The sequence below is a fragment of the Lytechinus pictus genome, chromosome 2 (genome assembly GCF_037042905.1).
Source record: "Lytechinus pictus isolate F3 Inbred chromosome 2, Lp3.0, whole genome shotgun sequence".
Lineage (NCBI taxonomy): Eukaryota > Metazoa > Echinodermata > Echinoidea > Temnopleuroida > Toxopneustidae > Lytechinus > Lytechinus pictus.
Genome location: NC_087246.1, coordinates 23,997,353 through 24,019,106, shown reverse-complemented (window position 1 = coordinate 24,019,106; position 21,754 = coordinate 23,997,353). Strand labels below are relative to the sequence as shown.

The 21,754-nt window shown below is 33.2% G+C and overlaps 1 protein-coding gene across 1 annotated transcript; it reads right to left on the bottom strand.

Annotated features, from left to right (window-relative positions):
- Positions 1-128: 128 nt before the first annotated feature.
- LOC129282609 (protein rogdi homolog) lies at positions 129-20,576 on the bottom strand. Its single transcript, XM_054918493.2, has 10 exons — positions 20,531-20,576; positions 18,304-18,352; positions 15,666-15,723; positions 13,496-13,579; positions 12,035-12,130; positions 11,194-11,292; positions 8,301-8,420; positions 6,261-6,298; positions 5,298-5,424; positions 129-4,321 (listed from the first exon to the last, which is right to left on the bottom strand). The coding sequence occupies exons 1-10, from the start codon at positions 20,574-20,576 to the stop codon at positions 4,283-4,285; spliced, it is 756 nt and encodes a 251-aa protein (XP_054774468.1). The 3' UTR covers positions 129-4,282.
- Positions 20,577-21,754: the final 1,178 nt, after the last annotated feature.

Sequence of the window (21,754 nt, the reverse complement as noted above, 5' to 3'; positions counted from 1 at the left end):
GGCCTTAGAGTTTGAAGTAACAGGGTCCCAGGTTGATATAAAGGCTATTGTATACGCAGCTGTTATCACATTCATTCCTGGTTCAATATCAATATTGATACACTATCGAAAGCAAAATTTTATTTTTTGAATCAGAATACATTAGCACCATATTAAAACCAATACCAACAGAAATTCTACCATGTTTTACCAATTATATCAAAGCATGCCTTTATATACATTGGCAACACTACTGTAAAAGAAATGCAGTAGAAATATAAAAAATAAGTGTAACAAATTTCTTTTTGTTATGGCGATAGTACTCTTCATCTAATGATGAATATGGACACAATTTTGATTATTCTTTCCTTCTTTTTTCTTGCAGCAAAACTCTTGTAGAAAAAAAAAAAAAAATTTACTGCAAAACTTAATGTACATCAGCAAATTATCTGCAGTGATTAATACTAAAGCCACTACTAGGTGCTTTGTAACAATACAAATTTATGGCCAAACCTGATTTCTTGCAAAGCATAATATTCTGAAGATAACGATTCTCCCTGATAGTCAAAGACACCATACCAATAATATACTACAGTGACCACTATTCACAAGGTCCCATATTCACAAAACCACAATAAGTCTTAGTAATCACTTAATTGTTGTACTGTTGCCTGTGCAATTAGGAGATAAGTAGACTTATTCAAGTTTTGTGAAAGGGGGCCCTGGGAAAAAGTTCTAAAAAACAGAAGACAAACATACCAACATAATACAAAACAATACTGCCTTGTGCAACTGATTCAAACTGATTTTTGTGCAGTTTTGACATTCATTTGGATTAAGCCTAATCAAATAGTTCTGAAAGGTTAATAAATCAATATCAATGCTTTCTCTTGCAACATGCATGATCCAAGTTTTGTTAAATTTACATCGTTTCTTAAAAATGTTAACTTTATAATGTTGACATAAAATAATTTGAACTATTCATTGACACTAATCAGACCAGGCATTTCCATTCCCATTAGACATAAATAACAGTGGCAAAATTTGTGGTAAGCATATTAGAAAAAATGTAATATATTAGATTGAAATTATGAAGCCCCCAAGTCTAGACAGGAATGGGCGTAGCAATGGTTCTTTGGTTATGGCTTGCCTTTAATATTTCTTCACATCCTTGGTGTTAAGGGCTTCATCAAGAAGGCAAATAGAAGCAAAATAGATATTAGAGAAACATCTCAATAACGGTTCAGTGAGAATCAAAGAAATTGAGTCACAATTTTTTAAAAATATTATCTTCATGTCACTTTGCAGCCTGCTCGACTGTGTTTTTTTTATATCATTTAATGGATTCCCATCAAACTGAATATTCCTCTTATTTTCCAGCTTTCTTTAAAAACATGCTAACATCAGGGTAGACTTCTTGATAAATGCTGGGGAATTTTAATTGTATCTCAGTCAAAATAGAAATTCAATACTGCTATAGAAAAATAATTGCACAGCATTTTTTTTAATGATGTGTCTGTAAAATTAAATTCTTTCTAATACTCATCTGAAATTAGATCCATCACATATAAAAAACAAATTGGAAATTCAAATCACTTCTTTCTTTGAATACATAAGTAGATTGCTCACATGGTGATAATAATTCTGTCTGGAGGAAGACTAATCTACTCCTACATGTACATGTATATGGTAGAGAATAGTTGGCTCATGTGGCATGCCTCTTCCAATCCATGGTGTGATTAGTGAGTTGATCAATTATAAGTGTGGATTTTGTGATACTAAAACACTTTTTTACACCGTAAATCCTTACTTCAGATATGATGAGGTAATGCTAAGCAATATATTACATAGTATTCAGAAATAACGTGCTCCAAGTCTTTAAAATTGTCTAAGTTTGTGGGCGTAAAAACACATATTATGATGATTTCATCATGATTGCATGAGCCTTCTTAAATGATGTCAGGAGTTTGCCCCTGCCACCTGCGCAAACGTGGATAAATCTTATTTTGCACTAACAGTTCGAAGAACCTGACTGGACAACAGCTTACAGCCGTCTTGACGAAAAATGTTGAAATGCTGCGGAGGCAAAAGATTCTATCATGAGCTTTGTTGCACACTATCAAGACAAAGCTTTAATGTAATTGTGAACAAATACATCAATGCTTTGAATTAAATAAATATTGTAATTTACATGCATAGATATAGGTTTATCTGAATTTCTTTTTGCCTTCAATCATGATGTTGAATGTTCCCTTATATTGCAAAGAGTACTTGTGTAGCTTTCATCCATCACTAGTCTCACTTTTTCAGCAATCTTCTCAATTTTTTTATCTGACATCAGGTTAAAGGTGCATGGCGCATAGAACTATCCTCTACCATCATATTACATTTTGAGATTCAGGAGGGCATTAAACTCATATATGTGGGACTACATACAAGAGCATCCTTCTGTCTCTCAACTGATAATATCTTTGGTTACTCTTGTAACACTAATACTACACTGCAATATGCTATATATACATCTCATAAATAACTCTATCTCTTATATACATAACATTTAGATGAAGCTTTTGCTTCAAATAAAATTCTGCACCATTCTTTGATATGTTGGAGTGCAAATATGTAACAGTGGAGGAATTGGTTTAAATTTTTTTTTAATCCCAAAAAATGAACTTGTTTGTGATATCATAATCAACATCGATTTATTATTTTCATAAATCCCCCAAGATATATTCAAATGAGACACTTTTACCAGGTTACAAATAAAAGCATAAGTAAAGATAAATATTGATTTCATGACTTCTCCAAGAGATATTTTAATTGCAATGTTTTACCCAGTTCCAAAATTCATAAGTAGAAACAAAAATCTTGTACAGGTCATGTAATGAAAAGCTGAGAAAGTCACTCGTATCTATCAGTTGGAATGGGAAAATAATTATAGCTCTTGTGTGCTGCCTATTTTACCTATATCCATCAAAATTAAGTATTCTTTACAGTACTTTCAGGACATGAAACATACACCTCTTGGAGGTTTCTCATATTTTGAGATTGATTTTTCTCAATGAAGATACTGACCAAAAATTCACAAAGGAGATTTTAACCCTCTTTCTTAGAATTTCCTCCAAGCTTTTAAACATGCATCACATACTGGATCAGACCAACTTGCATCTATTTGGGATTATTTTAAAGGGATGGTCCGGGCTGAAAATATTTCTATCTAAATAAATAGAGTAAAATTCACAGAGAAAAATGCTGAAAATTTCATCAAAATCGGATAACAAATAACAAATTTATTGAATTTTAAAGATTTGCATTATTCAGGTGAAACAGTTCTAGGCATGTTGTCATGAATATTCATTAGATAGGCTGATGATGTCATATTCCCACTTGTTCTTTTGTATTTTATTATATGAAATTAGGTTTATTCAATTTTTTCTACCAAGAACTAAACCAATTGGATTGACAACTGTTTAAGTGCATTAGTTATTTATTGCCACAACTTATTTCATCATAATGGAGACACATCATTTACACATGTATGAAAAAATGAAAGAATTATGATTTCATGTAATAAAATAAGAAAAAGGGTAAGTGGGGATGTGACATCATCAGCCCACCTACATGTTATAAAATATTCATGACGATGTGCATATGACTGATTTCACAAAATATTGATAAACTTTAAATTCAATGACTTCGTTATTTGTTATCCGATTTTGATGAAATTTTCAGCATTGTCTTCTGTGAATTTTACTCTATTTATTTAGATATAAATATGTTCAGCTTGGACCATCCCTTTAAGGTGCTTAGACAAAAAGGCAGAGGTTTAACCCCCACCATACCCCTCCCCCCCTCATCCTTCTTTGTGAATTTTGATCATTATTTTAACAACAAAGGGCAATATAATGGCAATGCACTTTCCTAAAGTTATTCAAAATTATACTAATTTTACAAAACATGATTTTTGTTGCGGCAATAAAACAATTAATGCTGAGCTCCACATACATCTTGGATCTTCAAATTATCATAGATGTTTGCCCCTGTCTTGACTGAGAGACTATTCAAGTATAACAATAAAACAATGCATGCTTGTTAGCAAAAATCTAAATAATTTCAGGGATTTCTTGAAAGCAGCACAATCTTAAGTTGCTCTGGAAGCTTGGATTCTCTAGCTGGATGAAACAGACTGGTGGCTGAACTCATCTCTGATGCTACAATAGACAAGAAGGAATGGTGCTGAATGAAGAATGAAAGGGTAACCATTCACCATCTTTGGTTTGGTGGTTTCGGCAAGAGCTGTACATCACCTGTACTCATCCCAACAGCATGCAAACACGGACACCTACGAGAAAAGGCATGGAAGCGTATTTTATTGCGGAACACTTTTCATATATTCTATCATATCAAACTCAATGTTATCTTAAAATTCACCCCAAGCCCACCATTATCACACTACCCACGAAAAGTAAAAAACTGTATTGAGATCTACTGGGTTTTTTGTTACAATATCAGCTCCCTTCTTTGCATATATATGCAACATTATTGTGACTTGACAATGGCATCCTGTGCAAAAAATTGTGTTGCTTTTTTTTTTACTGTTTTATCACATTTTGAGGAAACAAAGATACTACAATTTTTTTTTTTTTTTCCTTTGGTGAATGCCACATTGTTCTAAGTTTGAAATTATTTTCTGATGTGTGAATAAGCATGTTCTGAACTGTAATACTGGTCGGTAATGAAATCACTCACTACTGGTGGCATTCATACACATGGAATAAAATGAGAAATAAAAATAAATATTTAAATTCGATCTTCAATTTTGTTATGGGTTTTTTCTGTGGGGATGGAAAAAATTCAAGAACTCTTGCGATTCTGATCAAGATTCTAGTCACAGTTCTTCTTTGTTTATCTTTATAAAGAATAATTGTCACTATTTGCTGAATGTGAATCATTTCGCAATTTGATGCTTTTGTGCTTTGCAATGTACACATCTCAATCTCAATCATGGCCAATCTCCAGTCATGCACGTTTCTTGCATTTCTTCCTTGCTATTTGATTGAATCAGATCTCTTGCTGTCTGAAACTGGTAAAAAAAATGAAATTTAGACGACGATCCAAAATCAAGTTTTCCTTGTGTATGAGCGTCACTACTGCAGTGCCGTTTTAGTGAATTACATTCCTTTAGTGTATAGCTATTCATTCCGTTGGAGCAATATGGGTGATAAAGAGAAAAAGAGAGTGAGACGAAGGGACCTTTGACCTTCGGCCTCGAAGATAATGATAGAGAAAAGGAGAGAGAGAGAGAGAACATTATTTACCTTGTCTTTGAGTTCTTGACATAGTTGCATTGCAAAGGCCAGACAGGCTGTGACTTCCTCAACCCATGGGACAGCACACTCTACTGTATTCTGGGAGAACAACTCATACTTGATTGGCCCTAGGTCTCTGCGTTAGGAAACAATATTAGAAAACTTCAATTGTGAGGAAAAGGTGTAATGTGAGGCACCTTGATAAAAGTCAGAGCCATGTCTTTCCCGCAAGAATCTCCAAAGTATTTTTCATCCCTTATCCTCTCATTTAATCTGAAAAAGGGCGTAGACTGTGGGAATGCTATTGTAAAGGACGCTTGGCACTTATGTAATATGATTCCTGGTAACAGATATAGCATTAACTTTTGGTAAGGTGCCTGGATTTAATAAGGTCTGCCATAATTTAGCAGGCCAAATGTTTTGAAATAGAGAAAACTAACATGAAAACCTGAGTATGCTAAAAATCTCTGTCCACAGATAAGCACAAGTAGGCATGGGTTTAAATCTATTAATGTTGGGAATCAACCAACAAACATCTACAAAATAGAATCCACACATATCTATCTAGCTAATTAAAAAAATAATTAAATAGTCAACACATGGTTTGAGTTTTTACCTGAATTTTATAATCAATAGTTTGCTACTGCTACATGTAAGACTCCATTCATGATAAATTAGATTTATAACTACGACTGTGTCCATTGTTTAAGCAAATATAAACAAGCGACATTCTCCCAATAAAATTAATCTACAGCACAAGCTTGAAAGAAATTACCCAAAGTCAAATACTGCATAATCATGCATTCCATAATCAGCATTACCAAGCATAAAATTTGAAGATATTGAAAATAGTCATGTTGCATTACTAAAGATATATAATACCGCAACTAATACAAATACAAAATTAAATATCATCTGGATCATTTAATACTAATGAAAAATTATTACGCCCAATAAGGACACAATACTTACAATAATCTGCTCTTTGATTCCGAGGATGACAGTCCTTTCTGTATCAAACAAACAAAAATAGAACAAGTGATAAAGTATCATTATCCAAAATATAAGTATTCATGAATGAGAAATATAAACAGGTGTTTATTTAATCTGTATGCCTTTATTTCTTTTATTTGGTTTTGATTTAAAAGGAACCCCATCTTGACAATAAGATAAATGTGCGAAAGGAAAATTATAAGAAAAAGTGAATGGTTCATGAAATAAATCAGACAAAGAATAATGAAGTTCTTACTGCTCAATAAAACAACTTTGAAACAATCATACATTTCTTATTGAAATATCTATCATATTGTTTTGTCTACTTTTGTTCAAACTTTTATCTACATCCTGCTATGATATTTTATAAATAAATATTTATATTGAACAAATTTCCACTTAGGTAGCATTTCCCTTTAAAATTGAATCAGGATGTGTCATTCTGTAATGGAAATATGCGATGGAAAATATGTAAGTGCTGTATACTATTATGGACATGTATTAAACAAACTACTTCTTCTAATCTACTACATTTATGAGCTATAAGTTAAAAGAACTTATAAAACAATAACATTTTACATAAAAGTAACAGTTACTGTTTGAACATTAAGCTAATGGAGGAATCACTAAAGCACTTGTGGATCTACTATTACCCTCCTTTCAGTAAAGACATCACTACAAATATCGGCAAGACCTTCCTACACCTACTTAACACACCTAAACACACATTTCAAAAAACAATCTCCCTTCCCCAGAATCTTTAACAGGAACACTGTCAAACTCAGCTACCCGTGCATGCCAAACACGGGATCTTTAATATCATGGCACAACAAGAAAATCCTCTCACCCATTCCTGACAAACCTTCCAAAGAGTGCAACGGCTGACACAAATGGGAGTGTCCCCTCAACGGTAAATGCTTATCCACATCAATCTTCTACAAGGCAACAGTAACCATCAGGGAAAATCACAAGAATCATCGGGCTCACAGAAGGAGAAGGTAGTCAAGAATAGATTCAACAACCACAAACACTTGTGTACCCACAGGCGCAATGCTAATGCAACCCAGCTATTGAAGCATATCTGGAATCCCAAGGTCAATAACAAGACCAAGAAATCAAATGGAGTGTTATCACCCAAGCCCATCCATAGAGTAACTCCTAAAAAAATCCCACCTTTGTCTAACTGAAAAGCTGCATGTTGAATGTGCGAGTCCACAAACTTCACTGAACGAGAGATCCAAACTGGTCTTTACATGCAGATATCAGAACAAGTTCTAGCTTAGATATTTTAACACCCGCCCAAGTAGGTAGTTCCTTTGTTTGTAGGGCCCACACATGCAATACTCATTTAAGATTTGTTTTGTTAATACTTCCTCTCTTACTCCTCACTTCTTCCACTCTTCCGCCTTTCTCTTCCTCCTACTTTTTAATTCCCTCTTTCCTTTTATTCTTACCCCCTAGCCATTGTCTCCTTATTAGTTCCATTCACTTTTCTCACTGCTCTTTCCATTTCTTCTCTTTTTTTCTGACCAGGGAGTGTGTCATAAATCTTAAAATTGAATCAATATCACTTTGACGTCTTTTAAGTTTTAGATTTAAGTGGATTCCAATGAGCTATATCATGAAATTGTTACTTTAAATCAATTTTGATATTAACAAAACACTATTTCCCTTCCTTCTCTTCTGTCTTTTTTTCTGACCAGGGGGTGCTTAAAAATCTTAAAATTGAATCAATAGCACTTTGACGTCTTTTAAGTTTTAGATTTAAGTGGATTCCAATGAGCTGTATCATGAAATTGTTACTTTAAATCAATTTTAATATTAACAAAACACTATTTCCCTTCCTTCTCTTCTGTCTTTTTTTCTGACCAGGGGGTGCTTAAAAATCTTAAAATTGAATCAATAGCACTTTGACGTCTTTTAAGTTTTAGATTTAAGTGGATTCCAATGAGCTGTATCATGAAATTGTTACTTTAAATCTAGATCTCACTCTCAGATACATTCTTGTACAGTATTTACCTGGTTGTGTGCCTTAGGCAGAGCCAGAGGATGAAGATAATAAGTATGAAGAACAAGCTTGGTACCCAGGATGTAAAAGTTCACCATACTCTCATGCGGTAAGGGTGGTGTTAAGGACTTCTGTTAAATGCAATTTGGGAGAAAAAGATAAAGAAAAATATCAAACTGGTTAAAAAAATGCATATGCAGTAACATGAAGTTCACAAAGTCAACAGTAAGGTTTTACAACATTAAAATTAAAATTGTCAAATATCAACGTTGATGATGACAATGATAAAATTATGATGATTATGAATGTTATGACAATGATTATGATGATGATTCTTACAGTGGTGGTGGTGGTGGTGGATGAACAAAAGACGATGGTGATTGTGATCGTTATAAAATTATAAAAGGGTTATGGAGCAGAAATAATTGCTTAATAATGTACAAGTCATTACTCTCTAATGAAAACACAAAACCAATATTTGAATTATTAGTTTTATGCATATCAAGATGTACAATACATGAATCAAAACCATGCACAACTGATATTGCACAAGTGTGTACATGTAAAAAAAAAAAACATGTATATTTATTATGAAAAGATAAATTTTACTTATATCCTTGAGCGAAATTTGGTATTACAGTTGTGGTCTACATGTAATTTCCTGTCATCCAACACCATTTGAAAATAGTATGCATTTAGCTCTTTCGTCAGGGAAACAATAGCATGAGCCAAAAATAATAAGGAACAAAGCTAGCAATGAGAATGCTAAACTGAAGGAGTTGCAGAGCTCAGTAATTTCAGGGGAAAGTTATTCAAATCATAAGTTACCATATCTTTGTACATTCTAGATCTTGTAACTTAACATTGTGAAAGGCGAGCACTCTGAGGGTTGTCAATGTCATCATGGATTCGTGGGAAGTGGGAACATGTATAATTATTGATTGGAAAAGGAAACAACACCTGGCTGGAAATACGTGGTTATATTTGCTAAAATTCTCAGCAATTATATACTTTCTAACAGAAAATTTTGAACACAGAATTCAACTGCACAAATCAAATCACCCTTCATAATCCCCACTTTTATTTTTCACTGCAATTTCTTATGACATTGTTTTGACAATTCATTTTTTCATAGTCTTTCTTACTTTATCACAAAATGTGTTTTTCAGTCAATTGTTTGAATGATTTTTCAAAATTTCAATTGACTTCAACCCAAATCAAACAAAGCTCTTTTCCCTCATTGCATAGAAACATTTTGATACAAGGAAAGGAGATAAACCTATCAAATGCACCTTGACTGAGAGAGATGGCTGTAATAAAAAAATAAATAAATAAATAAAGAAAGAAAACAGTGAGAGGCTTAATTGAAATAAGTTGTTATTGTGGTCACATGACTGGCAAGAAATGAATATTATCCTCTACAATAAGAGAGAATAAGGAACAATATCTTGTATCAGACAAGCCCAGAGTGTAACATGGGGTTTGAGTGAAAATTATGAAAGTATGAAAGAGGAAAAGAGGACAAAGAAGGAAAAGCCTGGCATTACCAATGATTCTACCCTCACTATGATCATTCACCTGCATTTTTATGGCCATTCTTTAATTGACTGACATTTGTTTGCCATCCATCATCCTTTTCTTCTATATTAACTCTCCTTCTCTTGTGATCTTTCTTAAATCCATCCCTAAACTTGGTCTCTATTGCCTTACAAGTGATACTACCAGTAACTTTTGTCTATCACACTGATTGTACACAACCAGTGCCCCGTAACATAAAATTCAGTGATTGATTGTGGGTTGATTTTTACGATTGATCGTACACAATAATCAATGCAATATACCACAGACATCAGCCCCACTATCAATTGCAAAGCTTTATGTTGCAGGGCCGATATCAGATATGCATTACATGTATTCCTTGAACAAGGTTAAAAATGATTGGATTTCAAAATAGAACCAGGGAATAGGGATGGTGTACCATATGGAGATTTAGACACAAATTTAATTTCAAGGAAATACCCATAGAATCCAAAGATAGCTGCATTACTATGCTCCTGCAATCCCAATCCAGGTTGATTCCTATTGACGCAGAGTGTTGAATTCAATTTATATGTTGCAAGTTAAGTATATAAATGATGTTTTGGAGAGTTTTTACTAATTTTTGAAAGTATATTTTTTCAACTTGCTAGCTTCATCCCTCCAAAAAAGAGCTCTAATGGAGTGTTGCAAGAAACTTGCAATCGATTGCACGTCAATTTTAGGTCCAAAATCAATCATAAATCTTGCGATTGATTGTAATTCTACATGTACTATTGATCTCTGGTATGCTTCTTACATCAACAAGAATAAATTGATTTGCTTTACCCGGTACTCAAAATTTATCTATCACTTGTAAATTTGCGACTCAAACATGCAATTTGACTGCGAACATTTTCTTGCAACACCCCCTCAGACTCATTCTGGCAATCTTTTAATTAGAGCTTGGCCAGTCTATATTTTGTCCAGATCATGGATCAATTAGACTACAATTCAAATATATTTTGTTCAAATATATAGAAGAGATATAAAATAAATAGAACTTCTTTCAAAAGTATAGTGGAAATATTCATTCTCTTACGGTTTCGGGAAAAAATTGTAATTGTCGAACCAACCTTGGATGAAATGATTCCACTAAACTTTCTCACAACCGGTATATTGTTATAACAGACAATGGTATGTAACTTCTAGCAGCTTTATAGCACATGCTAGCATTTGAATTGAGGTGTATGTATGAAAGAGAAGATGTGTACAGAAGAGGCTGCATGGAGGGGTAAAATGAACAAGGAGAAGAAGATGATATAAAGGAGAAGGATGAGACAACGGAGGAGAAATGTTAGGAGGAAGAAGATGGAAAAAGAATTTTACCGTGTATCTACTGTGGTATAATTCTTGTAGGGACGGAATAAGTGGATTCAGAAACCTCTGCCTCGCTCGCATCAGCTGACTCAGAATTTCATCCATCAACTGCAATAGGAAAATAATCATTTAAAAAAATGTAATATATGTAAATTAGCAAGTTCTTATAGCTAGATTTTGTTTTAATCATTCTGCTTGCTGAAGTATACCCCTTGGAAAACATTCTTACCTTCCCCTTCTTTCATTTTTAAATAAACATAGGCATTGTTTTTTTATAAATCATCAACAAAAATATTCAAAATAAGATAAAGGAAATCTGTTTCAATCTAAATGTAATACAATATTAATCCCCCATCACACAGTAATATTAACAGTGCCAAGAACCCCCCCCCCCCTCCCCTCTCAAAAATATTCCATCAATGAGTTGTACAGTAAAATGAAAAAATATTCATAATTATCCAAATTAAAAAGACACTTTTAAGGGGAATCTAAGGATCTTTCACATCTTTGCACATATGTTTTACTCTTGATGCATTAACCCTTCTATGAAAATATCAGATACTGTGCATTTTGGTTTATAAAAATGATGGCCTTTTGTTCTTCTTTATCTTAAAATTATAGAATATTTAGAGGAGTACTGTAATCACTTTTTTTCTTGGCAAATACCATGGTATTAAAACAGCAGAAAATAATCCATCATTCTAGTGAGCATATGTGTTAAAAGACTCCAAGAACAACTGTTGCATCCTATCCAGGGGCCATATAAGTATAGATCTTGAGCTAATGCAATTCAAATTAGTAGTAGCGAATAGTGGTTTTAATTTCATATCCCAACTTGTGTTTGACTTACTTTGTTAACCTCCTCCGCTGACTGGAATTCATAGTCTATATCTTTACTATTGATGATCTCAATGGCTGAATATATATGATTGCCAACATCTTGAACCTGGAAGAAGAGGATAGACATTTATCAGACAGGGTTAGAGTAAACTTGATCTGAATGATGACGTACATGTGGCGTTGATAAAGCTGATGATGGTGTACTGATGATGATGATGAAGTGATGATGATGATGATGACGGTGATGATGGTGATGATGATGATGATGATGATGATAATGATGATAATGATGATAATGATGATAATGATAATGATATAGTGATGTTAATGATGATGTAGTGATGATGATGATGATGATGTATAATGATAATGATGATGTTGTAATGATGATAGAGATAATGATGTAATGATAATAATGATGTATTGATAAGAGCAATGACAATTATGCTGATGATAATGGTGGTGATGTTGGTGGTGGTATAAATCTGTACTACAATGATTTGCAATACAATTCTTTCTTTCAGTTTGCTTTCATACATCACCCAATATCCTTGTTTCTTTCTAATAATAGTCCTGATTTCTCTTGTCTTATCTTTCCCTCTCACGAATGGCTCAAAATTGTAATCACAAATTTGGCAGATGGATAATGAATCATTGATGAGAACTATGAGGATGGGTTATTCAGCATCAAACAATACTCCTCATTATCAACAGCAAATTAAAACATTGAACATGATACCAGCAGACTTGATAATATCAATTGTCTTTCTCTTCTGCATGAATGATGCATGATAATTATCAAGGCTTGATATATTTGATGGATCCCCCCATCCGAAAAAAAACATTAATAGAGTGAAAAAAATTGTGAATTTCTACAATTAGAAATATGACTGCCAATAAAAGCAAATGACTTAAATACATGAAACACTGTCTACAAAAATTAGTATGCCTATGTGGATATGAATCAATGTCACTCAATAATTTTCTCAAAAGTTGTTTTATATTTCCAAAAGCTGCCAACACTGACAAGTGTACCAAAAACACTAATAAATCAAACAGGTAGGGTAATGAATTTTTATCACCTTTGGCTACCCATAGTTAGCATAGAGCTACTTTTTACAACATTGTTAACAACTTTATTACTATACTCTGGAATAGTAAAAAAAAACTTTTAATATGTAGTACATATAAAACTACCAACCCCTAGAACCTTACATGTATGTAAGACAGCACTTTAAATCAAAGTTTCAAAGTGCTGTATACAAATATAAAAAAATGAAAATAAGAATACATAAGAATTACCTACAACACTACAACACTACATATAAATCATTTAGACAAATTCAAAACAATCTAATGATTTTCTCAAAACGTTTAAAACTTGTCAATTTGTCATTCTGTGAGCTGTTGATATAAGACCACAGATATCACTCATCGTGTAATTCATCATATATTCGTAAATTTGACAAACCTGTTGTAACCTCCATGGCATATCATCCCTAACATAGGTTTTCACTAGCTGGTTGGTGTTTCTGTGTGGTCTTAATGTCAGATCCTGCAAAAAGAAGAGAGAAATAGATGTGAACAATTACATGTACCTACACTACTGTATTTCAAACAGAATAACATAGAATGAAATAAATTGATTTTAATTACCTTTGGCTGGAAAAGCGATTTGAATCAAATTTGTACATGAAAAATCATGCTTTTGAGCTACTATGGGCCTGGCATGCACTTAAATACTGTAAATAAATACAAAATGTTGCACAACTCTTGAACTGTATGTGTGAATGTTTCAGAATTGGTCTCAAAAGTTGTGCAAGATTCAAAAGAAAACTTGATGTAGTGACATGGTGACTACTTTTCATATTGTGAACATATTGCCCAAAATGTTGAGGGGGTGGGATCACTCCCCAAAATATCCCCCTGGCATTTTAAAATCAACCTTTGCACTCCACATAAACCTATGAACGGGACTAATAATTCTACTACAATATGATGTACAATACCTAAATTTGATATGTTCACGAAAAACAACAGATAAAATGAAAGTGAAATAAACAATCCCCTCCCCCATCATAAGCAAATTATTTTTTATCTCAAAAAGTAATAAGAAATCAAAAACATTAAATGTATTTCTACACTTAGTATTGCATACCTCAATGAATATAAAACGATGAAAATGAGATTGCAATGGTGCATCTGTGGGTTAACACTTAACATGAAATTGCTTTGAATCACATCATACACATTTTGACATTTAGTGAACACTACAAATGGAATGAACACTAATGAAGTCTCACACTTTGCACTGGGGTTTCTGAGAAATTCAAATGTCACATCTCCAATCCTTATTCTCAGTCTGCCTACATGACCGACTTCCACCCACACAGGTGTGCAGTTCAAAGATAAAATGAAGCATTGCTCATTTGACATTACTGCAAAGTACATGTTTCGGTAGATTGCCAATTCGTAGACTAAATGAAAGTAGACCATATGTGGTGAGTGGACAAACTGATGGTAGACCAAAGGATAGTAGCTGAGTTGGCAATTGGAAGAATTGGCATTAGGCGAATAGGAAATAAACCAATGTTTCACATTATGGCATTAAATAATTTGCAATCAAATGCAATTTGGGTTTAAGTCCTAAATCAATATTAAGTCTTTCATTCGATAGATGGTCTATCAACTTAGGACTGAACATTGCAATCAAATGCCAAACAATAGTTTGTAACGACACCTTATTTATGAAGAGCAAGCATTAACATATGTGCAAAGATTTTGGAATAACCAAAATTATAAGAATTTACACAATTCTGATGAGTATTCTAATTTCCAAAGGTATCATTAATATGTTGCCCTCTTTTTCTTGTTGTAATGCCAATTACATATACAGATTGATGATGTTTAATTTTCATTTTCAAGAATTAAATGATATTTAGCTGATTGAAGCAGATATGTGTACATAAATACACACAAATATTTAGGTCAAAAACTTCAGCTTAACACCCCCCCCCCCACTCCCACTTCACACCAATGGGGCAAAGAGTAGATCCTTTCCAGTGTTCCTTTTTTTATCTCTGATAGCTCCATTTCATAATCTTCATACAAAATACAAAAAGTAAGAAAGTTACTGTATTTGAGTGATGACTGATAGGGGTAGTAATATCTCATGTTTAAAAGATTGTCATATGATATCAATGCAGATTAACCTCCACCATGCTGGTGGCAACCAATCCAAGACAGATATTTGAGTGATTAACAATATTTTCCCTTTAAAGGCTCAGAAAGGCCTGAAATTGTTATCTTGCATGTACTAAGAAGGAAGCATGTTTGTTTACATTTCTTCAGCAATTTATCCATTCCCATTTTTTTGTAGATTTTTTTTTATTTGTGGGAAAATTCTAAATACAAAATTATTTATATCAATGACTGAAAATGTGTACTCAATGATCATTGAGACACCATTCTGCTTTGAGGTACTTGTTTTGTTTAAATTTTTTGCACATTGTTTCAATCCCCTCCCCCTTTCTTAGCAAGTGTTTCCTATGTCATTATACACATAGCTGACAGACTCTATTCCAAATTGTTTCCACAAAGAGTGATAGAAAATATGGAAAATGATGAATTGGTTTACTTACAGCTTTGCATAGTAGGTCACCAACCAGTGTCACAATGCCTTTCACATAGTCAGTTCCACTATAACAGACCAAAAAGGAAAAAAATATGTATAGACTGATTTGTATTGTAAAAAGGAGACATTGATCATTCAGATTACAAGTAAACAACATAAATAATAACCTCAAGTTTTGCAACGCTAAAAATGTTTAATCTAAAGTGTAATTCAAATACACAATGATAGGGATACATGTATATGTTTATTTTTTCAGTTACGGGGCAATCCATCCTTGGTATTATCAGGAAATACCTTTCTTCCAATGAGGGCCGTATTACATGTATATGTCCTAGATAGAATACATTGATATACACAAGCACCCATTATAAGAATAAAATATGATTCTGGGTAATAGTCATTGTTTGAATTGGAGGAAATGAAAATGTTTTCATTACCCTGCATGTAAATCAAAATGTTATCACCTACATTATTTGTAGCCAATTTGAAATCACCATGGAGTGATTACATTTTACATCTTTGCTTCTTTTTTTTCATCCAATTTTATTCAAAATTTTACTTATCTGCTTCTTTAAGTTTTTTTTTCCTTCTTATTTCATATATAAGTTTTTGTTCATTTGTTTTGTTATAATGTATTGTACTTCATGATTTTTTTGTAAATTGACCCTTTCAACATGTGCTGCTGGTCAATTTTTATGTGCATATATATCAATAAATAAATAGATATAACCTTGTTGTGACTCATGTAAACAAGCATGTATCTTGATTATATATTATGCATTGTCATTGCAATGACATTTTCATTTCTATGTTGAAAATGATGTTAACCTAAATTAGAAATTTTAATGTATCAAGATGACTTAGATTCACTATTGAATAACTTTCACAAGTGATGTTCCCCATTACCTTTATTGAAATGATGTTTTAAAAATATACATTATGCAAAACTTTTACGTTTAGATGTCATTTCATCTTCTGCATTTAATACATTATTCTAGGAGCATTTTGACACTGTCACAGAGAGTTGTATTGATGGATGAAAAAATGGTCATCCTATGCAATAACAATTTTCAAATGTAGCTTTGATAATATTTCTCCATCACCCTTAGTCAGAGTTTGCTAATCAACTCTTATTGCTGTCAACAAGTGAAACCAAATAATCACATGAATCCAATTGAGCTGCCATTTATGTGGATCCCTTCTTACATACAGTCGCGATTGATCCAATCAACCACAACTTATGGAAATCCCTCCATAGGTGATTTCAAACCGCCTCGATCATAAGAATCCCCGTTAAATTACGAGAACTTTTTTAGGCTAAAAAATAGCCATTAATTATTTCTGCATTCACACCACCCCGAAACATACCCTTCGGTATAAATTCCTGAAGTTAGGAGCATGCGCAGTATGGTCTGATAAGCAGGCAAGGCGCGAGATTCAAAACCACTAGCTAAACAGCCACCCACAGCGCCCGCGCCCAACTACATGCTGGGCTAAAAGTTCCTGTAAATTGCTTTCACATTGCCAAAATACCTGCGACCTTGGAAAAATCCCTGCGAAAGTTCTCGTAATTTTGCAAAGCACCTACTATTTAGTGGGTATTTTCTTTCTGGGATATTACGCGTAATTTGCTTTCACATTGCCAATATTACCTGGTATTTTCTGATCTGGTTTATTTCCCAATCAGAAAATACCTTGAACTGACGAACTTCGAGGCGGTCTGAAACCACCTATTGTCACATTCATTCCTACAAGATATTTGCACAATATCCTTTAATCTGTATACAAGGAGGAAGCACACTGAATTGTCCAGACAACAATGAATGCATGAGAATATGTTACCTACCACCACACAACCACCAATAAGTCGCCAAGTAATTTAGTCTCCAAAATCCCCAAATAAAAAAAATAGTTTATCTGAAAGAGCAATTTTTCTTCTTCATACTGTAAAAATTTGAAGTCGTAAAATTGAATAAAACAAAAGATACAAGAGTTTCTTGGACACTACTTTTTTGGACTGCTTGGAAGTTTCACTGAGATTACACAGTATCCACATCTCATACTTGAGTGAACCCCAAACTTCAAACCTTGTTTTCTTCTTACATGTATTTTATATTAAGCTCTTGCGGAATTTCCTCTGCATTCAATCAAATACTTGTAATGTTAATCGTTGGTCAATTCTAACATATTATATATGATTTTAAAACTTAGGAAATGAATTTTCAAGCTCAATAAAAATCTCAATATTCATTTTGGTCGACTTATTGTTGGTTTTGGGGTGGCAGGTCACATGTAGAAAACATTTTGAATGAACATGCATTTTGGAAGTTAGTGTTGCTGGCTTTCCATAGTTGTGACTGATCTGACCAACTGCAACACTTTGTTAGATGGGGCCCTGGTATGATAAGATGTTTTTAAAGCTCATATTCTAGCTCAAATATACCCACTTGAGGAAAAGTCTGAATTCTATATAAAAGTCATGAGGAAAAGTGGAACCGTGCAGATTATAACAACATCAATACGGGAAGAGTTTCAAGAAAAGTTTGGTCAGTAATTTTCACTATACAATTAGTTCTCAACCAATCAAATGCGAGGATTTGGAGGAAAATCACTACTTATTTTATGAAATGCTCCCATGAACTCACTTTGAACTGGACAGCACAAAGGTCTCTGGTTTGATCAGTGTACCTTTACCTGCAGGTCAATAAGAGACAAAAACGAGAGAATGGATTCAGAATGATTTGGATGAGTAGGATGAAAACAAAAAAAAACAAAAAAAATTAATATTTTGTTTTACATACAAATATTTTGAAATATTAAAAAAAATCTATAAACTTGGGTGCTGATATTTTTAATCAAGGCCAAATGAAAAATACCTTCACATACAGGATGAAAATAGATTAAGTCAAATGGAAATTATGAAAACAAAAAAAACTGCAATATATTCTATCATGCCATACATTACAAATTTTAGATTTTGATATATGGAATACATTCCTAAATCATCTCCAGTGTAATTGATTTTCAATCACAAAATGGAATATATCTTTTTTGGAGTTACAAAGAAAAAAAGTGAGAAATTAAATTGAGGATGAAAATATAAAGGCTGAATTCACAATAGTGGTATCTGTGGTAAAAACTATGATTTCCTGAATTATGATTATAATTTCAAAATAATGTATTAGAACATAATCATTATCCGTCATAGTGCTTTATGTTATAATTTTTCATTAATTGTTACAGATCGTAATAGCATTACTTTGAATTGATGCTATTTTAATCTTCAAAATTGTATAAGAGCGAAAGTATACATAAATGGTGACTTCTAATATAATATAACTGGGGAAAATGGAAGATGCATTTAGTACCTGAAATTTAAAACATTTAAATTTGAAAGTACTTTCTCAATTTGCTATTGAGAAGGTATAGTCATCTAAAAGCAAGCTTTACAATTATCAAAAATGGGATCACAAATGGATCAAGTACTATTCTTTCACTGCTGTAGCCACCAGGTTGGTTTGACACCAAGTCCGCTGTCTCCAAACACACTGCAAATGTAAACGTTCTTAATTAAAACTGACTAGGGCAATGCCAATATCGAACTTTAATTTTGTTTTCGTTCACACCGAGGTCTCATGAAGCTGAAAATTGATTTTTATAATCAAATTTACACATATACGTACATGCCCAGCAATTGTAAACACGTTCCACAATTTGCAGTTGTACATATGCATGCTATATTATATATTGATTAAATTCGATCATTTTCAGAGGCAAGAGCAGTGAGAGAAGGTGAAAGGGAAGAGATGGAAAGGAGATGGGTATGAGATCTATAGAAAATGAGAGGAAATAGATTCAATGAGAAGAGAAGAGACTAGAAGAGAAGAGAAGAGAAGAGATCGAGAAGAGAAGAGAAGAGAAGGTGAGTAATGTAGAAAAGAAGGAAATATAACCAAGTCTGAAAAAATGCTAACTACAAAGAAAATAATTAACAAATAATGGAAATGGCTTTAGGAGCTGATGAGGGGGGGGGGGAGAAGAAGGTAGTAAAGAGGAAGGGAATGTCCAAGGTACACTGTAGTCATGACAGAGAGAGACTGGCAGATGGAAAAACAGACTACAGAGTGAGAGAAAGATAAAGACATAAGAGACATGATAAAAGAGAAGGAAAAGAGAGAACAAAAAAGAACGTGAGAGATAGAGATAAAGGGGGGGGATGGAAGGGACCTCTTCCAAAGAATAGCAAAAGGAAAGTTGATGTTTAATTAATATGCCATCAGGTGTTCTGTGCATGGTTTATTTAACACGATCACGAACGCATCATTAATAGATTATCCTTTTTTTTCTCTCCCCTTGCCATTAGATTTAAAGGTACACAAATGTGTCAGATCAAAGTGTTTGCTTGTACAAGCAATATCTTCATGTTAATTTATCATCTGTTTTTTGAGGAGAGTAAATTTATTCCAATCTGAAGATTACAACCAATAATAACTTTAATTTTCCAAAATTGGATTCATGACACTAATAGGGATTGGTTTGGTTTAATTTCCATTTAAATGCAATCATATACATGTCTCATTAGGCCTATTCGCACATGCCAAATCAGGAAAAACCTGTAAATTACAGGAACTTGTTAAGCCCCAAATATACCAAAGATTTATTTCATGCATTCACACCTTCTATATGATTGAAGCAATAGTAGAATTAATGCTCTTGCAATAATACTCTCACTTTCTCACATTCCTATTGAAAAGGATGCACGTTCTTCTTAATACCTCACACAATATTAATATGTCCATGTTTGCATTCACTATGCAGAAATCCCCAAACCTTGGAGAAATCCATGCTAAAGTTTTCTGAAGTACAGTATACCTATATTGGTTTCCAGGATACGAGTATTCTCTTTCACATCAACCATCACTTAAAGGTAATCTTTGGTCAAAGTGAACCAAAAGAATTTCCAAATACATTCCAAACAATGTACCTTCATTATGTCATCCCAATGATAACTTTTGAACAAGGAACATCGGGACAGTAAATTGAAACACTTGTAAAAGGGATGAATTTTTACAAAAAAAAGAAAAATTACTTAGGGAATAAGAGGTATATCTCTTCAGAGTTGATAATGAATGATGTCTATTTTAGATGAAATTGAAGTAGCCTAAAAAAGTATCAACTAGCCACTGAGAGTGGACATGTATCCAAGCCCAGCAGCATAAAATAAAACACACAAAGGTCACACAATGTGCCAAAAGCATTCCTACCATTATCCCACAATTACAATTTCGCTGTAAATAAATAAAAGCTTCACATTCCTGTCTGATCTACATGAAAATGATTGTAATCATGATCGAATCTAATTCATGTATTAGCAGCCAAATCTGTGAATTTGAATTTGGAACCTGGACAATGTTTCTACTGTAATGCTACAGTCACATTTCCCCTAGGGCGGCCGTTCGGCGAGTCGAAAACAGCCTGTTTATTCATTTTATTCAAACCACCTATATGTAGCTGGTACAAATAATGTATAAACGCCTATTTTTGACTCGCCGTATAGCCGCCATTGAGCAAATGTGACTGAGGTATAAATGCCTTAAATGGAACTTGGTCATTTCCTCATTCTACAGCAATGCATCACTCAAGCATTACCATGTCCGTGACTTAAGAGTATCTCCAAGATGTACGATATTGAAGGGAATCACTACTTCTTTACAAAAACCTTTCTTGAATTTTACATGATAGAATTTCTTTTTAAAATGATGGACACATCAGCGAACACAATCAGCGAAAGTAAAATCATCACACAAGTTTCAGTATACACTATATTCAAGTTGATCATAAACATGTTTCTACTTTTAAAATGAATAAATCTAACCATGGACCCTACCACAAATATCACTTCAGCTTGAGTTTCTATTGCTTAATATTCCATACTTAACTAATTAATGCTTTTTTATTACCCCCATGAACTTCAAGTACTCCCACCACTCTTTCATTTTGTGTACTCTTCATTCTTTCATTTATACACCTATACTTGTATGTTTTCATTCATGTAATGATCATTTTATTCATCAATCATTTTCATACATTTTCATT

Coding starts and splice junctions, on each gene's coding strand:
- LOC129282609 (XM_054918493.2), bottom strand. CDS start 20,576: ATGGTTGATGTGAAAGAGAATACTCGTATCCTGGAAACCAATATAG. Junction 12,131..13,495: donor TGCCATGGAGGTTACAACAG/GTTTGTCAAATT, acceptor CTCTTCTTCCAG/GTTCAAGATGTTGGCAATCA. Junction 6,299..8,300: donor TGCCTAAGGCACACAACCAG/GTAAATACTGTA, acceptor TGTTTGATACAG/AAAGGACTGTCATCCTCGGA.